Here is a 16709-nt window from a genome sequence, read left to right as displayed (position 1 = left end):
TCAGTTTTATAAACTGTAAGAAAAAAGTATAATTGAATTTTTTTATTATTACAAGTCGACGTTTTTTCCCAAACACCAGAGTTAAAATAGATCAAAGAGATGGATTACACTAGCTACAAGATGTACGGGAAGTTATAGTGTAGTTTTCTGTCATGTTTCTTCTTCCGTAATCCACATTCCTAGAATAAGATTAATTACTAGTAATTAAATTCTTAATAAATAACAAAATATAGGCGCCTTTTTATTACAGCATAATGTTTTAATAATAATTAGCTCTAGCTTAACATATACCATACAAACTAACTAAATTAATACGAATCTGAATTTTCATATTACCATTGCTAGAGATCATTTTCTCTGTATTATTATCTTAGGAATCTATTATTTCCTGAGAGTATATGCAGTTAGTTTTAAAAAATCATTAAACTAGAGGTCCAGACGTATTATATTTATATCTGGAAGGTTTTAAACAAATTTTGAAAATTTGCTCTTTTTTTTTTTTTTTTTTTTTAGTGTAATCTGTTATGGCTAATGATTTTTTTGTTTTTCAGCTCCCTGTATTTGTATTTTTATTATTATTTTGAAGCTAGCGGAAGTTGAAATAATGTGGTGGGAAGTCCAGATAATTTAGTTAGGTTGATTCATACTGCTCAAAAAATGCAATCTTTATCCTCTTATAGAAAATTTAAAAAAAAAATTGTCAAACTTTTTGTTTGTGTTTCCGGGGAAAATAAAGTTTTTGAGTTGAAAACAATATTCAGCGCATAAAGGACATAAGTAATAAAATTTTCTTAACTTTTAAAAAACATTTCATCGAAACTACCCCATTTTTGTCCCCAATTGACTGAACTACGCATATATATTGTAGTTTACGAGACAAACATTTTTACTCTAGAAAAAAAAATTTATGTTTATCAACTTGTATCAAGTCTGAGATATATTTATCGTTTTGCTTCTTACCATATTTTCCATCATTAGAAAATCTCTTTTAAAAAATTATTTTATATATTTTTTATGCATAAATTTTATTATTTTATAAACCGCCTAATAAATCTGCTGTTTGTGAAGTATATTTTCTTCTTGGTCATCGTTATTTTTCTACTTTGAGGATTTATTATACAAAGATAAATATCAATTCGTAAAATGAAATTACGTTTTTCATCTATTTGTATGTACACGTAATGTTGCAAACTCTGGATCTAATGAATTTCTAGCCTTACTGAGATTAGAAACTTGCTCAGTAGTTTTTACACTTTTTTCCATTTACTAATTCCGGATTATCGTTGCGTATTAAAAGCCACTAATACTACGAAGCCATGTGTCACTTGCAGCTTTGATTATTGAGAACAGACACCATAGAGGAAGCAGCTGTTTCGACCCTCTCCCCCCCCCCCCCACATTATTGATCCGTTCTGCTCTTCTGGAACATAGGCCCTTTTTTTATTTGATGCAGCTGTGTGTCCAACTTTATGTTGGTACACCTGATACCTGCAGGAATTACGTTGTTAGGGTGTTAATTGACCACTGACAATCATTATAGAGCGACAAACTTGAGCAGAGAAATACGTATTATATTTTATAAACCATCTTCGGCCACTCGATGTCATATTCTTATAGAATAGACATTGCTTGCGGCGGTTGTACATAAAGTCTAGATAGGGTAATCCAACTGCACTGTGGTGCAGCGGAAGGCTTCACATTACATCAGAAGTAGGATAAAGATGTCTAGACCCATGGATTATGGCTATTAAGGGTTATCAGGTACACGAAGACATATATTTCATACCCCGAAGTAGACCGTCCATGGACCCGACTATTTCGACTATATTTTTAGTGAGGGGAAATCGTGAAAATACGTCCATAGATAATGTTTTGATGAGACTCTCGATTACGAAATAGATGGTTTTATAATTAAATATGCAATTAACTAGAGTTAATTAATTCTGATTTCCGGGAAGTGAGCGATCATGAGTGAGTTGCTGAAAGATTGGCATATGGGAACAAGACCCAGCTGATTTCTGATCAATGGATGTGCATCAATAGCTCCTGATGGCCTATAACGGCCATCCACAGTCCAAAACATATGCAACTACACGATAATTTATTTTATATAATTCAATTAATACCAAATCTAATCATTGTTTTTTCAACCTTTTAGCAAAAACTGATAAAAATTGGCTGCTTTTGATTATCATTGTAATTTTACAATGAAGTGTCTTTTTGAAAATGAAAAAAAAAAAATTTTTCCCAATAGTTTTATTTCTGAAAACTAATTAAATTCTTACTTGTGCTTTTTTTCACTCTACATATTTTTCTGCTAGACATTTATTGAAAATGCTCATGTTTCGTCACTTGAATATTATTTACGTTATAAAAATACTAAAAATCATACAGGAATAAACAAGCAGTATTTCTCTTATTAGTTCTGATATCACTTAAAAATTAAATACAGCAGATCTAAGTTAATCAATGTAAAGAACATATAACCAAAATCATGTAACCAGTATCTGACATTCGAGCGTGATTCTGACCAAATCACCTCCTTGCACAACTGTTGATCTAGTAACAGTACTTACAAACTACTGCAACCCTGACCCATCATGGATTGTAGTGGTACAGATTTTTTTTTTTTTTTTTTTAATTTAACCACAATTAAAAATTGAAACAATTCATTCACTGTCAAAACATATCTCCATTGTATACAAACCTAGATCTAAGGGTAGGCACGACATGCAATATGGAAGCTGATCCCATCCCTACCTGACAGATTTTAGTGGGTAACCTTGTCAATCTATAGACCTTGATAGTTCCTGGCTTGTTTTATGCAGAGCTGTGCTAAATTTAGTTATAAATAAAACTATAACTAAAGTGTCATGGATACAACTTTTAGTTATGAATGGTTCATCAATAAATCAACATTGTATCCATGGCAATGTAGTTAAGTTTAATATAACTAATTTTTCTCTGGCTCTGGTTTTATGCAACAGCACAGCAAAAAGTCACCTAGCTATACTTGAATACAAGTATGGGCAACAGCACAGCAAAAAGTCACCTAGCTATACTTGAATACAAGTATGGGCAACAGCACAGCAAAAAGCTATTATTCCATAAAACTATGATTTTTAAAAGAGCTTCTCTAAAACATTATCCTAGTTTGTATTGATAATGGAAATTCATCTAAAACAAATGTATTCCAGATAAGGATTAAAAAAAAAAAAAAATGCCTCACATGTACTAATATTATTTCTGGGGGATAACAAGATGGTAGCACTAATACAAGTCAGAACATGGGAAAAATAGGTTAAGTGTTTTTGATGCTTTAGAACATTTTGGACTTTTCCTGGATTACTTCTTTAATATACTCTGTTTTTATGGAAGAATCTTTTATTTTTGATTTTATTTATTTTAACCCAGCCTAATCATTCAGTCATAGTGGCTTCAGCCTGTGGTGGGGTGACACCACTTGCAATAAATATTATTTATTTAAATTTTTTATTATTGTAATTAGTTCAAGGAAGAATTTAGTTTGGGAACAGTAATCTGGGTGAAATGTGACGCAGTCCAGTGCTTAGTTGAGCACCTTGTTCTCGTACCTTTACTTCCTCTTTTGCTTTAATAAGGCTTATCTTGCTTTTTAATTCTGCAGTGCTACCTTGTTTCCATCGGTTTTCCTGTCACTTCTCAGTTCTTACATTATTATGCTGTTTTTCCCTTTCTTTTTTTCAGTTCTTAACATTAGGCTATTTCCTCTCCATACCACATCTATGCCAGATCCTTATAGAAAAACCATATCAATTTTCTTATTTTTTTTATTATATTCTTAATCATAAATTATCCTAACATTAATTGGCATTTTTTATAAGTTTTTTTAAATCCACCATCTGTTTCAGTGTTCGTGAAACTCATCAGATTGCTGCTGCTCAACAAGAGAAGAATGCTAGACTGCGTGAAGCTTTTGGCATAACTGAGCACTTTGATGAAAGCAGGAATGGGAGCGAGGCACAAGTTGATTCTAAGAAATATCCAATCCTTCATTCACCATCTCCCTCGCCTCCCAGGTAGCTTTATTTGTTGTTTATTATATTAATTGTTGTATATAATTATTTAAGTTTATCTCTCAATAGTTAAATGGTACTGAATAGGCAGTCTGAAATTATATCAGAGTTGTATGAATCTTTCCCATCTGGATGAGGGCATTCAGCTCCTCTTTCTAATACAGACTAGTCTCTCAACCTATCATGCTTGCCCTTGCATATTGTTAGAAATTCAAAGATATTTTATACATGTTGTTTTTCTAGGAAACCCATTCACTTTTTTTTTAATCTTTTGTACTTGAAGAAGAAAGAGAAAACAATGCAATTTGAAAATAAAGTTTATTTAACTAACTTCAAAGATTCTATTAAATGTACTAGATGCGACATCACTTACATTTATAAATTTATTGTTCTTTGTAATCTATCTTTCTGTAAATTTTATAAATATATCCAACAAAATTAATTAATGCACTTTAAATTAGCTCGTGGGATTGGAATATTTAATGTGATATTTTTTTAGAAGACTAGAAAAAATTTTCATAGTAACTCGACTGATCCATATAATATATATGGCGATTCATCCTGGCCAGACCTGTCCCACTAAGGCCTACAGGGAGCGACGGTCTTATATCACTTTTGAAATATTTGCTTTAACAGGAAGAGAAGACTTAAGATAGTTTAATCGAGTAATATTTAAAAAGTTCCTGAAATTGGAAAATGGCATGAAACCCTTCTCTTCTGCACTCCGTGGTAGCCTTACTTATCTGACTTTTCAAACAGAATTATAGCAAGTAGGTTGTTCGATGTACAGCATGTCACAATCTCACAAGAAGAGATCATAACAGACACACAAAAAAAAAGCAATACTTCCCTCCAGGACTTGCCCCACTAAGATCCCCATGTAGCAATGTTTCTATATCACTTTTTAAATATTTACTTATAACAGGAAGAGGAGACTTAAGATATTTTAATTGAGCAATATTTAAAAAGTGCCTTAAATTGGAAAAAGACATGAATTAATAATTAATAGAAATAATAACCCTTACCAGTTTGTAATAATAATGTCAATACTGAATTTTCTGATCATTTTAAATAATAATTATAAATATATTTATTTCAGAAAGCCTGGAGGAGAATCAAAAAAAGAAAAAAAGAAGAAACAAAAGAAGCATAAACGAGACAGGTACTAAATATCATAGAATCTTATAGACTAATAGTAGTTAGCTTGCTGGAAGTAATACCTCCATTTTCTGTTTCACGTAGTACACTTTAAAGGATAAATAAAGTCATCATGTTCAGGTAAGATACGCAAACAATGCGTATGACATAATGTACATATTGTAACGACTCAAGACATTCAATTCATCATCAGTTAACCGATTTGATCACCTTTTCGATGAATGGAGATAAATACTATTAGTTTTTTTATCATTCTATACTGCAAAGTTCAGCTTTTTGTCCTATTTGATGTGTTTATTAAGTAGTATTCCCTTTAAACTATTCTTTCCCTATTTTTCATTCGGTTTTAATTTGAAAATTAACCCTCTTAACCAGCTGGAATCAGAGCTGTTTTTATAGTAAAATTGATAACCATAATAGTTTTGTGGTCTTTCATTTGTCATTTTAGTTTCAGGCCCAAAATAAGGTGGGTAACTATTTAATGTATTAAAATTTTAAAAAATATTGATTTTGTAAAAATAAAAAAAATCATTATTATATTTAAATCTTCCACTGTAGTTTATCACAAATTTTGTTTTAAAATTAATTCTGAACTTATTTATATTTTATTCTATTATAAAATATATTTATTTATTAGTGTGGGCCTGTTATATTGTCTGTCTGTTTTATTTTCAAATAGAATAAAATTACAAATGAGTTTGGAAATAACTTAAAATAAGTAACTCAAATGATAATGTTAAGTTAACAAAAAATTTACATCCCAAAATCATATTAATAGTGTACAATTTTATGGATTTCCCATTATTTCTTGGTAACAGTTACCCACCCGCCTTAGTTTGTTCTTGTGACTATGCATTATCTTAATAATTAAATTTTCTAAAACTAATCTGTAAACTAATCTACTTGTAGTTTAAATTTATAATAGGAGTTTAAAAATATCATAACTAAATTTATACGCTGGTTCGGAGGTCCATGAGAGTTTCAGACATTAACTTTATTTTTGTAGTATTTATTTGCAAAATTATTTTTTATGAGGTTATTAACGATAGATAATTTTGTTTGCCATGACCGACCTTGCCTGATTAATACTGTAAGTATAATTATATTATGAGCATTTTTGTTTGAATCCTCAATTTTCTTATAGATTTTCATTGCTGTTTTTATGTTGTACATTCTGTAATTTTATTTAAATTTATTATTTTGTTTCCTCACATTTTTTAATTTTGTTTTGGTGAAGGAAGGAAAGGTTGTAGATTTGTTTGTTGTGTGTAGGTGTTATTTCTGTTGTGTTCATTCATGTTTTAATTATGATTTTTAGTTGTAAACGGCCGTAAGCTGAATTAGCTGAGGTTTTTATTTTTTAATAACATAAATTTTCTATTTATGATGTTTAGAACTGAATCTCCAAGGGTGAAAAAGAAGTCAAAAGAGAAGGAAAAGTCGAGGAAAAAGAAAAAGAGAAAAAAGAGGCAATCGTCCTCAAGTTCAAGCGATGACAGCAGTTCAGAATCTGAATATGACAGGTTAGTTGCGATAGTTCTTTTTCATTTACACTTACTTTAAGGGGAGATTTTTAATTTAATCCCAATTTAAAGTTAAGGGAATAAGTTGTCAAGGCAAATAAAGAGATCTCCAACTTTATCAGAATCCTTGTTTAGTCATATGTACATTGATCATAAGATTTTGTCTCTTTCTAAACAATGTTAGATTTTCTTAATAGTCCATCATATCTTATAAATCTTTTTCTTCATAATCCTGCCTTTTCTACCATAAGATAGAGCTTGCATGTAGAACTGGATCCATAATCCTCGATCTTGTTATGTTTATTCTCATCCATTCTCTCCTGTTGAATGCTTCCTTGACTGCACCGTCCTAAAAAGAAAGAATTCAGGTTGATTTTTTTCATTTCAATGTAATTAAATACTTGTGAGTGCTATAAATAAATAAGACTGTTAATTTATTTTGCAATTTTCTTTTATCAACTGGAACAAGCTGATGATATTTTTTTTTATATTGTTTTGGATATGTTATATATTATGTTGGAAATGTTTTGGATTTGTTTTTAATTGTTATATTGCCCCTTGGCCCTCATAATTTTTTTTCATCATTTAATTGAATTTTGTACTTTGCCCTTCATATTTGTTATGGTTTTAAATAGGTACCTCCTTCCTTACAAAGAAATTTTGTTTTCTATTCTCTTTTTGGTACTTTTTCCATCTGGAAACAATAAAATATAATCTAGATATAATCTTTTTGTAATAGCGTGGTATAAATAAAAAGTTAACCAAGTTGGTACTTTTGTTTCAGTGATGAAAGCAGTGGTCATGACAAGAAGAAGCAACATAAAAAAAAAGTCAATGGGAAAGGTGACGGAAAAGAAATGGTGAGTGATGTGTATATGAAATGTTTTTCCCAGCATTTTGAAATACTTCCCCTTAATTTTTTGGTTTTGTTTTGTTAAATTTCATGTTACTCTTCTAAAATAAACTTTTTATCAGTTGTCAATTTTTTCTGTTTGTTATTGTATTTTAATAATAAAGATTAAAGTATAAATTTTGTTTATATTTTAATCGATTTTATATTTATCTTTAAACTGAATTTGTTTTTTTATTACCAACAAATTTGTCTTATTTCTTTGATTTTTGATTAAAAGGATAACTATTTATGAAATAAATTATTAATCAATCCTGGAATATTTATTCATGAGTAATTGTCTAATCTGTTCCTGTTTTAAATATATGTGGTAAAATTCATTTTAGAGTAATGTGAAATATAATTAATTTTAATTTTTGAAATATAAATGACATTATTTATAGCAGTTCATTTTTGAACAGGAAAAATTATATATGAGGAGAAGATGGGTTGGGGGTGTGGTCAATGAAGAACACAAATAAGTCAAAACTTACTTGTTAAAGGCACTAATAAATAAGTTCTCTTAACTTATTTGTGTTCATCATTGATTACACCCCCACGGTCAACTATCTTCTTATCATTAGTAAAGATTTTAATTATTTTAAAGTTCACATTTTACAATTATTTTTTTTTTAGAAATATTTAAAGAATGGAAAAAATAAAAAATGTTTTGTTAAAATTAATATCAGATATTCATATCAAAAAGATATTTTTAAATTAAACACTGAAGGCTGAGTACACTCGATGACACTGTTTTGGGACAAAGGTTGCTAACCTGTTTAATATCAACATGAAACTTCTGTCATGCTGTTTCATTGACAAAAAAAAAAAAAAAATATGATTGCACTTTATTATGGTATTAAAAATATAAAAGATATATTTTTGTTATAACATTAAACACAAAGTAAACAGTCATTTTTCCAGAAATGTCTATAAAAAAAAAAGCTCTGATCCCATATTGGGCTGTTGAAACAACACTATTCTATGAAAACTTCAAAAAGAAAGTAGCAAATGTCTTTGATGGAAGACTGCAAAAAAACAAAAAAAATTCTTCCTTAAATAAATTTTTTAAATACTAAATTCTAATTTTAAATATTGGAGCCTTGTATGATGAGTAAGCCGCATGTGATAGAAATTCCCAGCAAAACATCTCAATTGTCTCCTTGACTGGTTTTGCTAAGGATATCAAAATGGTTAATTGCAGCTTAATTTAAGTTGATCATTTGTTGTTGGTAGCGTTCAGTATTAACTGTTTTAGCAGCTCATAATAGATCACACCCTTCTGACCCCACCAAACACAAACCATTGTCTTGTAGTGCTGTCCACAGTGAATTGGATGGTTCACCTTGAAATCCCATGATCACTTACACTTTGGATTATCAAAATATTTCCTCTTTACATCACATCATAGTTCTTTATATGGAGGAATGTCTTCCTTTTATACTTGGCTAGCATCATTTCACAATTGGTTTTTAATTTTCTTACTGTCTTTCATTTAGATCACGTGAGGCCCATTGTTCTATCTTCTGAATCTTTCTCATGGTTTTCATACATATGGAAACAGCTTCTTGTGTTACATTTAATTGATCTGTGAGTTGTTGTTTGTTGGGTTGGAGTATCATCATCATCTTCATCCAATAAAGCTTGCATTTTATTAACTTCACAATTATTTGGTTGCCTTTCACTTTTTTTGTTTCTTATATTAAAATTGCCATTTGTTAATTTCTTAAACTACTTCGACAAGCATGTGATGTGATTTTGCAATAGTTATCTACAAATGGTTACAGATAATGCTGTCCAGAAATAGTTGTTCAATGCTATTAAGAACTATGCTGTTGTATAAACTTGTATTCTTTTAGGCTAAAAATCTTCATCAGGTGTCAAAACAACAAAATGGGATTGAAGATGTTTGAGAGTAACTTCATTAACTGTTAGCAGCATCTAGGAACTAATTTCATTTCCATATTTACAGACCTAAATGCTGCCTGTCACAAAATGGTTACAAGCTCAATCCATTTGTTACCTTCATTCCAGAACAGTTGCATCCTGTGTACTTAACCTAAAGCATAAACTGAAAATAAGCACAAAGCACAATGAATAGAAGAACACTAGGAGAGTGGTTTGGCCACTTCATTTCTCTTACCTTACCACCTGAATGTTTTAGCCTATCCTTGATTAGCCGATTCTGCCACCTTACCCAAACTCCATAACAATCCAAGAGTAAAGACTTGCTTACCCTGTTATAATATATATATATATAAATCTATCTTTATACTTACATCATATAATTTAAAATATTGAGAGGTTGATCATGATTGTGACCATTTGTGTTACACATCCTATCATTACGTTTTAGATTTTTATTATTTTACCAATATCACATTATATGCGGGTTACTGTAAGAAGTTATTGATACATTATAGCAACATTTATATGTTTTTTTTTTAATTGGTGGTATTGAATGTTTCAGAAATTTACTGTTTTGTTTTTTTTATTAAGAAATTCTTAGAATATAAAAGTAAAAAATGTTAACTCTGTTCTCAATCTTGTCAATTTTTGCAAGTTATTTTGATACTTCGGTTATCAAACAGGTTGGTAATTTATTGAATTTTTTTTTGATAAATCTTTGGAGCAATGAAACTAATTGTAGAAAATGGAACAACTTGCTAAACTAATTGGCAAGTTGAAAAACTAATTGTGGAAAAATTAGCTAGCTGTCCTCAGCAAATAGAAAATTATATCTGAATATTTTATATTTCAGAAAATGTATAGCATTAAACATCAACTGAAATCTAAAAAGATGTCTCACTTTCCCCGCATATAGTGTGATATTTATATAAATAAAGAAAGTAGTATTCAATTACTAAATTATTACCAGAGACCAGATTTCTTTTTTTAAAAAATCATAAATATTAATGTGCGGTTAAATGACTCTAAATATACAGCAAAAAGTGTTAAAATATACAATTATGTAGGTAGCTCATGCAATAATTATTTTTTTTAACAATTAATGAAGGATAGAAAAAATTATCTGTCAAACAATGAAGAATAATGGTAACACTCCGAAAAATTAATTAAGAACTTCTTTTGTCTTTTATATTTATGTAAAAATACATACAATAAAAATAGATTTAGTTGTGACTAAATTGTTTTTATTTGGGAAGATATTTGAACTAGAAATTAAAAAAAGAAGCAAATTAGTTACATAATAACATTAAATCCTGGTCTCTGGTTATTAATGATTTTAATAATTGATGGTAATGAAACGTCAATTACATTCTTGTCGATTTTTTTTTTTTAACTTTCTTCTTAGAAAGTTCTATATCGAACTTTAAATGCATAATAATTTAATAATTCTCACTTATATTTTACCATGTAAGTTTAACATAAATGTGCTTTTTAATATAATATATTTATATATTCCTAGAACTTTGTTGATATTAAAAATTTCTGTTTTCATCATTTGCACATTTTTATTATCTTGCAATCACAATTACTCCTCATATATTTTATTGTGTTTTGTTCGTTCACTATTATTGTTTTTTGCTAGTTGAACTTTTTATTATGAGCTTAAATCAAAGTTGTTTGTTAAATTTAATGAAAACCAAAATTATTCCTCTCTTCTCTCTTATGAAATATTGCTAGCCTTTAATAAGGACGTTTTCACACACGCTGTGGAATGAAATTATCTAGTAAGTATAATCATACCTCTATTTCTCTATCTATTCTATTTAATGTGGCACAAATTCGTTCATCTCAAAATAAAGTGATTGCATTTTTTTTTTTTTTTTTAAATAATTATTAATATTCAAGTCATTTTTATTATTTCCCTTTGCAATGATACTCTTCTTTTCCTATACTTTGCTTTGTGATGTTGGTAAGTTGGTTTTATTTCTATAATTTAAAATAATATCGATAATAACAGAAAAAAATGCCATTTAGATTACTATTATGACTCATCATTAATGGATTATGATAAATGCTTATATATTTTTGCCTGTGGCTGAAATTTGAGTATTAAATTTAGATTACTGTGCATTATTGATTGATGATGAGGATACAAATTTAAAATTTACTTTTTTTTATTAATAACATGTTGTTTTTTAATGCTTACAGAAATCCCGAGGGCGTAAAAAGTCTGAAAGTGACTCTTCTAGGGAGAGGTATGCTTTCATTTTGTTTTGTATTAATATGTTTATTAATTATTTTTATCTTATGAGTGGATCTAATCTAATTTTATTACTGAATCAGAATATACTCTATGGCTTTTGTACAATGCTTTCTATAAACAAGTGTAATTAATTGATTTATCTCTGTAATTAATTTCTCTCTCTCTCTCTCTCTCTCTCTCTCTCTCTCTCTCTCTCTCTCTCTCTCTCTCTCTCTCTCTCTCTCTTTTAAAAATGTAGAAATGATTCTCAAGATGAATAATTTCATGTCTCTTTCATATTGTAATTTAATTTAACACTAAATTTATATCATGGTCTCAAAGTTTTGTAATTTTTTTCCATTGGTGGTTTAAATTATAATACTTTATATTAGTTTTTGGAAATGTGTACAATATTATGCTCTCTTACACTTTTCTTTTAATATTTTAGTTCACCTGAAGTCAAAGGGAAAAGTTCTAAGAAGAAAAACCAGGAAAAATCATCATCTAAAAAAAGAAGGAGGTCCGCCTCAGAAGATATCAAAGCACCTTCCAAATCTAAGAAACAAAGAAGTCCGAGCAGGTCTCCCCCACCAAAAGAAAAGAAAAAGTTAAAATCTGCCAAGGGTAAATCTCCAGATAAAAAGTATGTTTCTCCATCACCATCTAGAAACAAAACAGAAAGTCAAAAGCATCGTAAGGATACTTCTTTAAAACGAAAATACAGTGATAGAGAAAGTAAATCTCTTTCTTCAGATCGTTCTGTTAAAAAAAGGAAGAGCCGGAGTCCTGAAAAAAAGAAAATAGACGAGAAGAAGAAGACAAAAGATATTCCAATCAAGAAAAAATATGAAAATCTTGAAAGATCCAAAGAAAAAAAAGAAAGATCATCTAGTAAGAATAAAATGAAAAAGGATAGATCTTGTAGTAGAGAAGAAAGAAGATCTACTAGCAAAACCAGTTGGGAAAAACCTGTATCATATGCTAGAAAGAAGGATACTAGTCCTATCAAACAGAAAGAGATACGTGAAAGTTTAGAAAGAAAGGATCGAAACAAAGTTATTAGAGAATCAAACCGAAAAAGATCCAGGACAGGAAGTCGAGAAAGGAAAAGTGAAATCACTGTAAGTTCTAGGAAGGACAAAAGAAGGTCTAGTCGCTCTAGGGATAGGGGAGATCTTAAGAAAGATAGAAGATCTAGTAGTAGAAGCAAGGAACGGTTGGAAAGTAGGATGATCAGAACCAAAGATAAACGTTACCGTGAAGATCGCTCATATAGTAGAAGTAAAGAAGAGAAGTCTCGTTCTTATAGTAGAAGTAATGAAAGGCGAGAAAGATCCTACAGTAAAGAAGAGAAAGAGAGATACAGAAAATTAAGCCACAGTAAAGATAGAAAAAGTCGTTCTGCTAGCAGGAGCAGGGGTTCTACTGAGCCTTTGAGCAGGAGGAGTAAAGAAAAGACTGAATCAAAATCTTTTAGTTATAAAGATGAAAAAGAGAGAGATAATAAAATTCAAAGTCGAACTATAGGTGAGTCTCGTTATAAAGAAATGAAAGACAAGTTCAGAAAAGAAAAATCAATGAGTAGGGAATCAAGTGAACAACCCAAAAAGGTAGAAGGAACCATTAAAAATAAAAGAGAATTGTCTATCAATGAGGAAGACAAAAAAAAATTATCAAAAGAAAATAAGCGTGAAAGATCTGATAGTTCTACAAGAAAATTACCGTCTCCTTCCAAAAGTCCAATGACAGTTAGATCAGACAAAAAGAAGAGTGTCTCTAAAGAAAAATCTCCTGCAAAAGACAAAGGAAAATCAGATAAGAATAAAATTGGAAGGAGATCAAGTTCAAGGTCTAGTTTAAGTTATTCACCTGTTGAAAAGTACCCAGAAAGGTATAAAGAAATCTTGAAACCAAAGCCAGTTGTAAGACTGCATGATTCTAGTGGTGAAGAAGAGGCAGCCGGTAGTGAGCGAGAACTAGAACAAGATGTCACTGAAAAGGAAATGGAATCATTGAAGAAGCTGAAATCAGGTCTGGCTGCCAAGGCTAAGGAAAGCCTTGAGAAAGCAGCTGCTGTTGCTGTGAAAGCGGAGTCCGTATCGAGCCCTGACATCACCCCTCCTAGGAAAGAGGACATGTCACCCATTGATAGGACCGCTCTGGCATCCCCTACGGTGCGCAGGAACAGGAGTCGCTCATCAGGATCATCATCTAGTTCTGGGTCATCTTCATCTTCATCTTCGTGAGTAATTCTTTATTTTAATAAGTTTTAGGATTATTGAATTCTAATACTTTTATATACTTTTCAGTCCTCATATATTCCTGAACTATATATCAGTCTATTCAGAAATAGCCAACAGTTGACCAGTAATCATTCTTTCTTTTCATATTAAATGATATATTTTGACGTGACAACGTCTTATAAATTAGATTGCAGGGAGTCATGTAGGCAAAAGTGTAGCGTAACGGAAATAGAATGGGCTTGGCTTAGTAGTATAGTAGTGGGGGTAATTGAGTTTATAGATACTGGAAGTCATGTAGGCAAAAGTGTAGCGTAACGGAGAGTGCGGTGGTGGGGGTAATTGAGGTTATAGATACTGGAAGTCATGTAGGCAAAAGTATAGCGTAACGGAGAGTGCGGTGGTGGGGGTAATGATGTATTCTGATCATTAAATTATGTCTGAAATAAGGAATATGCGCATAATAAAATTTTGGTATTAATTAAAAATCTATAATAGCTACTATATATCAAGATTGAATCAGTATACTACTTGTATTGAACTATTGAACATGGGTAGTAAACGAGAAAATGATCCTAAATCTAACAGTGATCGACAAAGTGACTTTAGAAAGTGTTTAAAATTGTCGGAGACACCAGAGCAAGTTGTCACGTCAGGCGCGTTTCGGCGCGAAGCGCCGAAACCCACACACCTTTTTATCAATAAAACCATAGAATTGATTACAAGTTTCCAATTTATTAGTAAAGTAAAATACTCCAAGTCCAGTGAATGACATTTTAGGGAAAACTAATTGTCCTTGGATTAACTAGGCATTTGAATTTTAAGTTTGTTGAATTGGTAATAAAAATACTGGAGTATGATGGACTCGCTGGATTTCATTTCAAACATGCAGGACCAGGAAAAGTGCTGTTTCTTTCCAATAACTCATTTTCCTTAAATATGGACTTAGCCTGTTATTATATTCCTCTCTGCTTCAATAATTTATTAGAATAGATATAAAAAAAAATTTCATGTTAAATTTTCTGTCTGCAAAACAAAATTCAGTTTATGAGTAAATTTAATGATGGATTATTTAATGACCTCCATCTTGGTTATAATCAAAGTAATGCTAGTAATATCTGAAGTAATTGGCAGTTCCTCGTCCTTGTATTGTACATTAGTCATGCTGAATAGATTATCACTGGATTTTTACATATATGTATTTGTACAGAATTTTTTGATTGGTCCAAGTTTTAGGAAGGCTCCATATTTTCCATAGTTGTATATTCCAAATCCAGAATGCATGGATCATTAATCTTTTCAGAAAAGGGTACCATGAAGTAGCATGATATGTTTTTATTGAACACCAAATTTAACTTGAGCTATTTTTATCATTAGTGAACTGAAAACATAACTGTTAAACAACAGTTAAATAAACAGTCAACTACTAAGAAATACTGTTACTAAGAATTTAGGTAAACTTTTTTAAGTAAACTATGAAGGCAATACTATACCAGAATGCTCCTGTTAAGCTAATAAATTATGACTGAAAACTTAGCTATGTTCAAACAAAAATTACAGTGATCTAAGAATCCTTACTGTCTAATTAGTTGTTTTTCTTTCAGTATTATTTGCTTTCTTTATTGTATTATTAGTTTTATATTAAGATTTAAACCCAAATAGTTTTTCAGATGCTAAAATATAAATTATTAAAAATATACTTGAAGGCTTGAACCATACCCAAATATTACATCCAAATTCTCTTTATCATAATTTTATACCTCACAGCATCTCATAACTCCTATTCACATAACTTCATAATAATATGGTCTAAAAATCTTCTTCATTGAGATGGCTTTTTTTAGAATATATTGACTGTTTTTGTAATCTGGGACTGCCGATATCTAGTTTTGGCCTTTGAGAAGAATCCGTGTGCCCGTCGAAACTGAGCCATCTCATGTTCGGTCGCCAGAAATGTTTTTTTTTTTTTGGTATGGTATGTTATTTAATCAGTGACTCTAGCTAGTACAGTCTAGTTTTATTTTTGGTTTTTGTACTGAGTGGAATGAAGATAGTAGCTCCACAGTTTTACTCTTGTATTTTTGATAGTGATAGTAAATCCTTTCACATTGGATTGATTAACCATTTTTGTTGAATAGTTTTCAACCTCCTTAAACTTTTCTTCAGTCATCACTTTTTTGTTTATGGAAAAAACACTTTTTATTGAATCATGATTTCCCCATTGGTGTTCACTTGTTTATTTATCTTACAGTTTCATGAAAAAAATTGAATTCATTGAATTTCATTTAATATCTATGTAGTTTATTATTAAATAGTATATTCCATGTTCAAAGGCCGCGTTTAATTTAATGTTTTTATATTATGGATATGAAGTCTTTTTTTTAGGTTGGAAGCACCTATACTCAGTGTCAAAATGTTAGATGCACTTCAAAAATTGTTAATCCTACCCTCCCATCTTTTCAAATTACCCATAAAATGGTATTAAAATAAACTATCAGTCACCTGAAGTTAATCAGCAGCCTGCTTGTATCAAGCCAAATATAAATACATTTTTTTTAATTTTTCAAATATAAGTTAAGGCCCGTCAAAATGTTAGACATGCTCCCTGGTAAAAATAATTGTTCCTATGAAGCCAGAATTGCAGATTTCAAATCCTTGATTGTTCCTAACTGTCTTGACTCGGAGTAGACCCTT

General features: G+C 30.2%; 1 protein-coding gene across 6 annotated transcripts in view; it reads left to right on the top strand.

Moving 5' to 3' along the window:
- Positions 1-16709, top strand: part of Srrm234 (Serine-arginine repetitive matrix 2/3/4) — a 49402-nt gene that overhangs the window by 18706 nt on the left and 13987 nt on the right. For all 6 annotated transcript variants that reach the window (XM_067051110.1, XM_014428262.3, XM_014428263.3 and 3 more), the window contains 6 exons: positions 3891-4058; positions 5155-5217; positions 6608-6736; positions 7521-7596; positions 11742-11788; positions 12224-14017. In XM_067051110.1, coding sequence (XP_066907211.1) covers positions 3891-4058; positions 5155-5217; positions 6608-6736; positions 7521-7596; positions 11742-11788; positions 12224-14017 — 2277 coding nt within the window. The remainder of the gene's footprint in view (positions 1-3890; positions 4059-5154; positions 5218-6607; positions 6737-7520; positions 7597-11741; positions 11789-12223; positions 14018-16709) is intronic.

The sequence above is a fragment of the Halyomorpha halys genome, unplaced genomic scaffold, assembly GCF_000696795.3.
Source record: "Halyomorpha halys isolate HHAL.00 unplaced genomic scaffold, Hhal_1.1 Scaffold708.1, whole genome shotgun sequence".
Taxonomy (NCBI): Eukaryota; Metazoa; Arthropoda; class Insecta; order Hemiptera; family Pentatomidae; genus Halyomorpha; species Halyomorpha halys.
The sequence above is the reverse complement of the archived record's forward strand: the minus strand, read 5'-3'. Positions and strand labels throughout refer to the sequence as shown.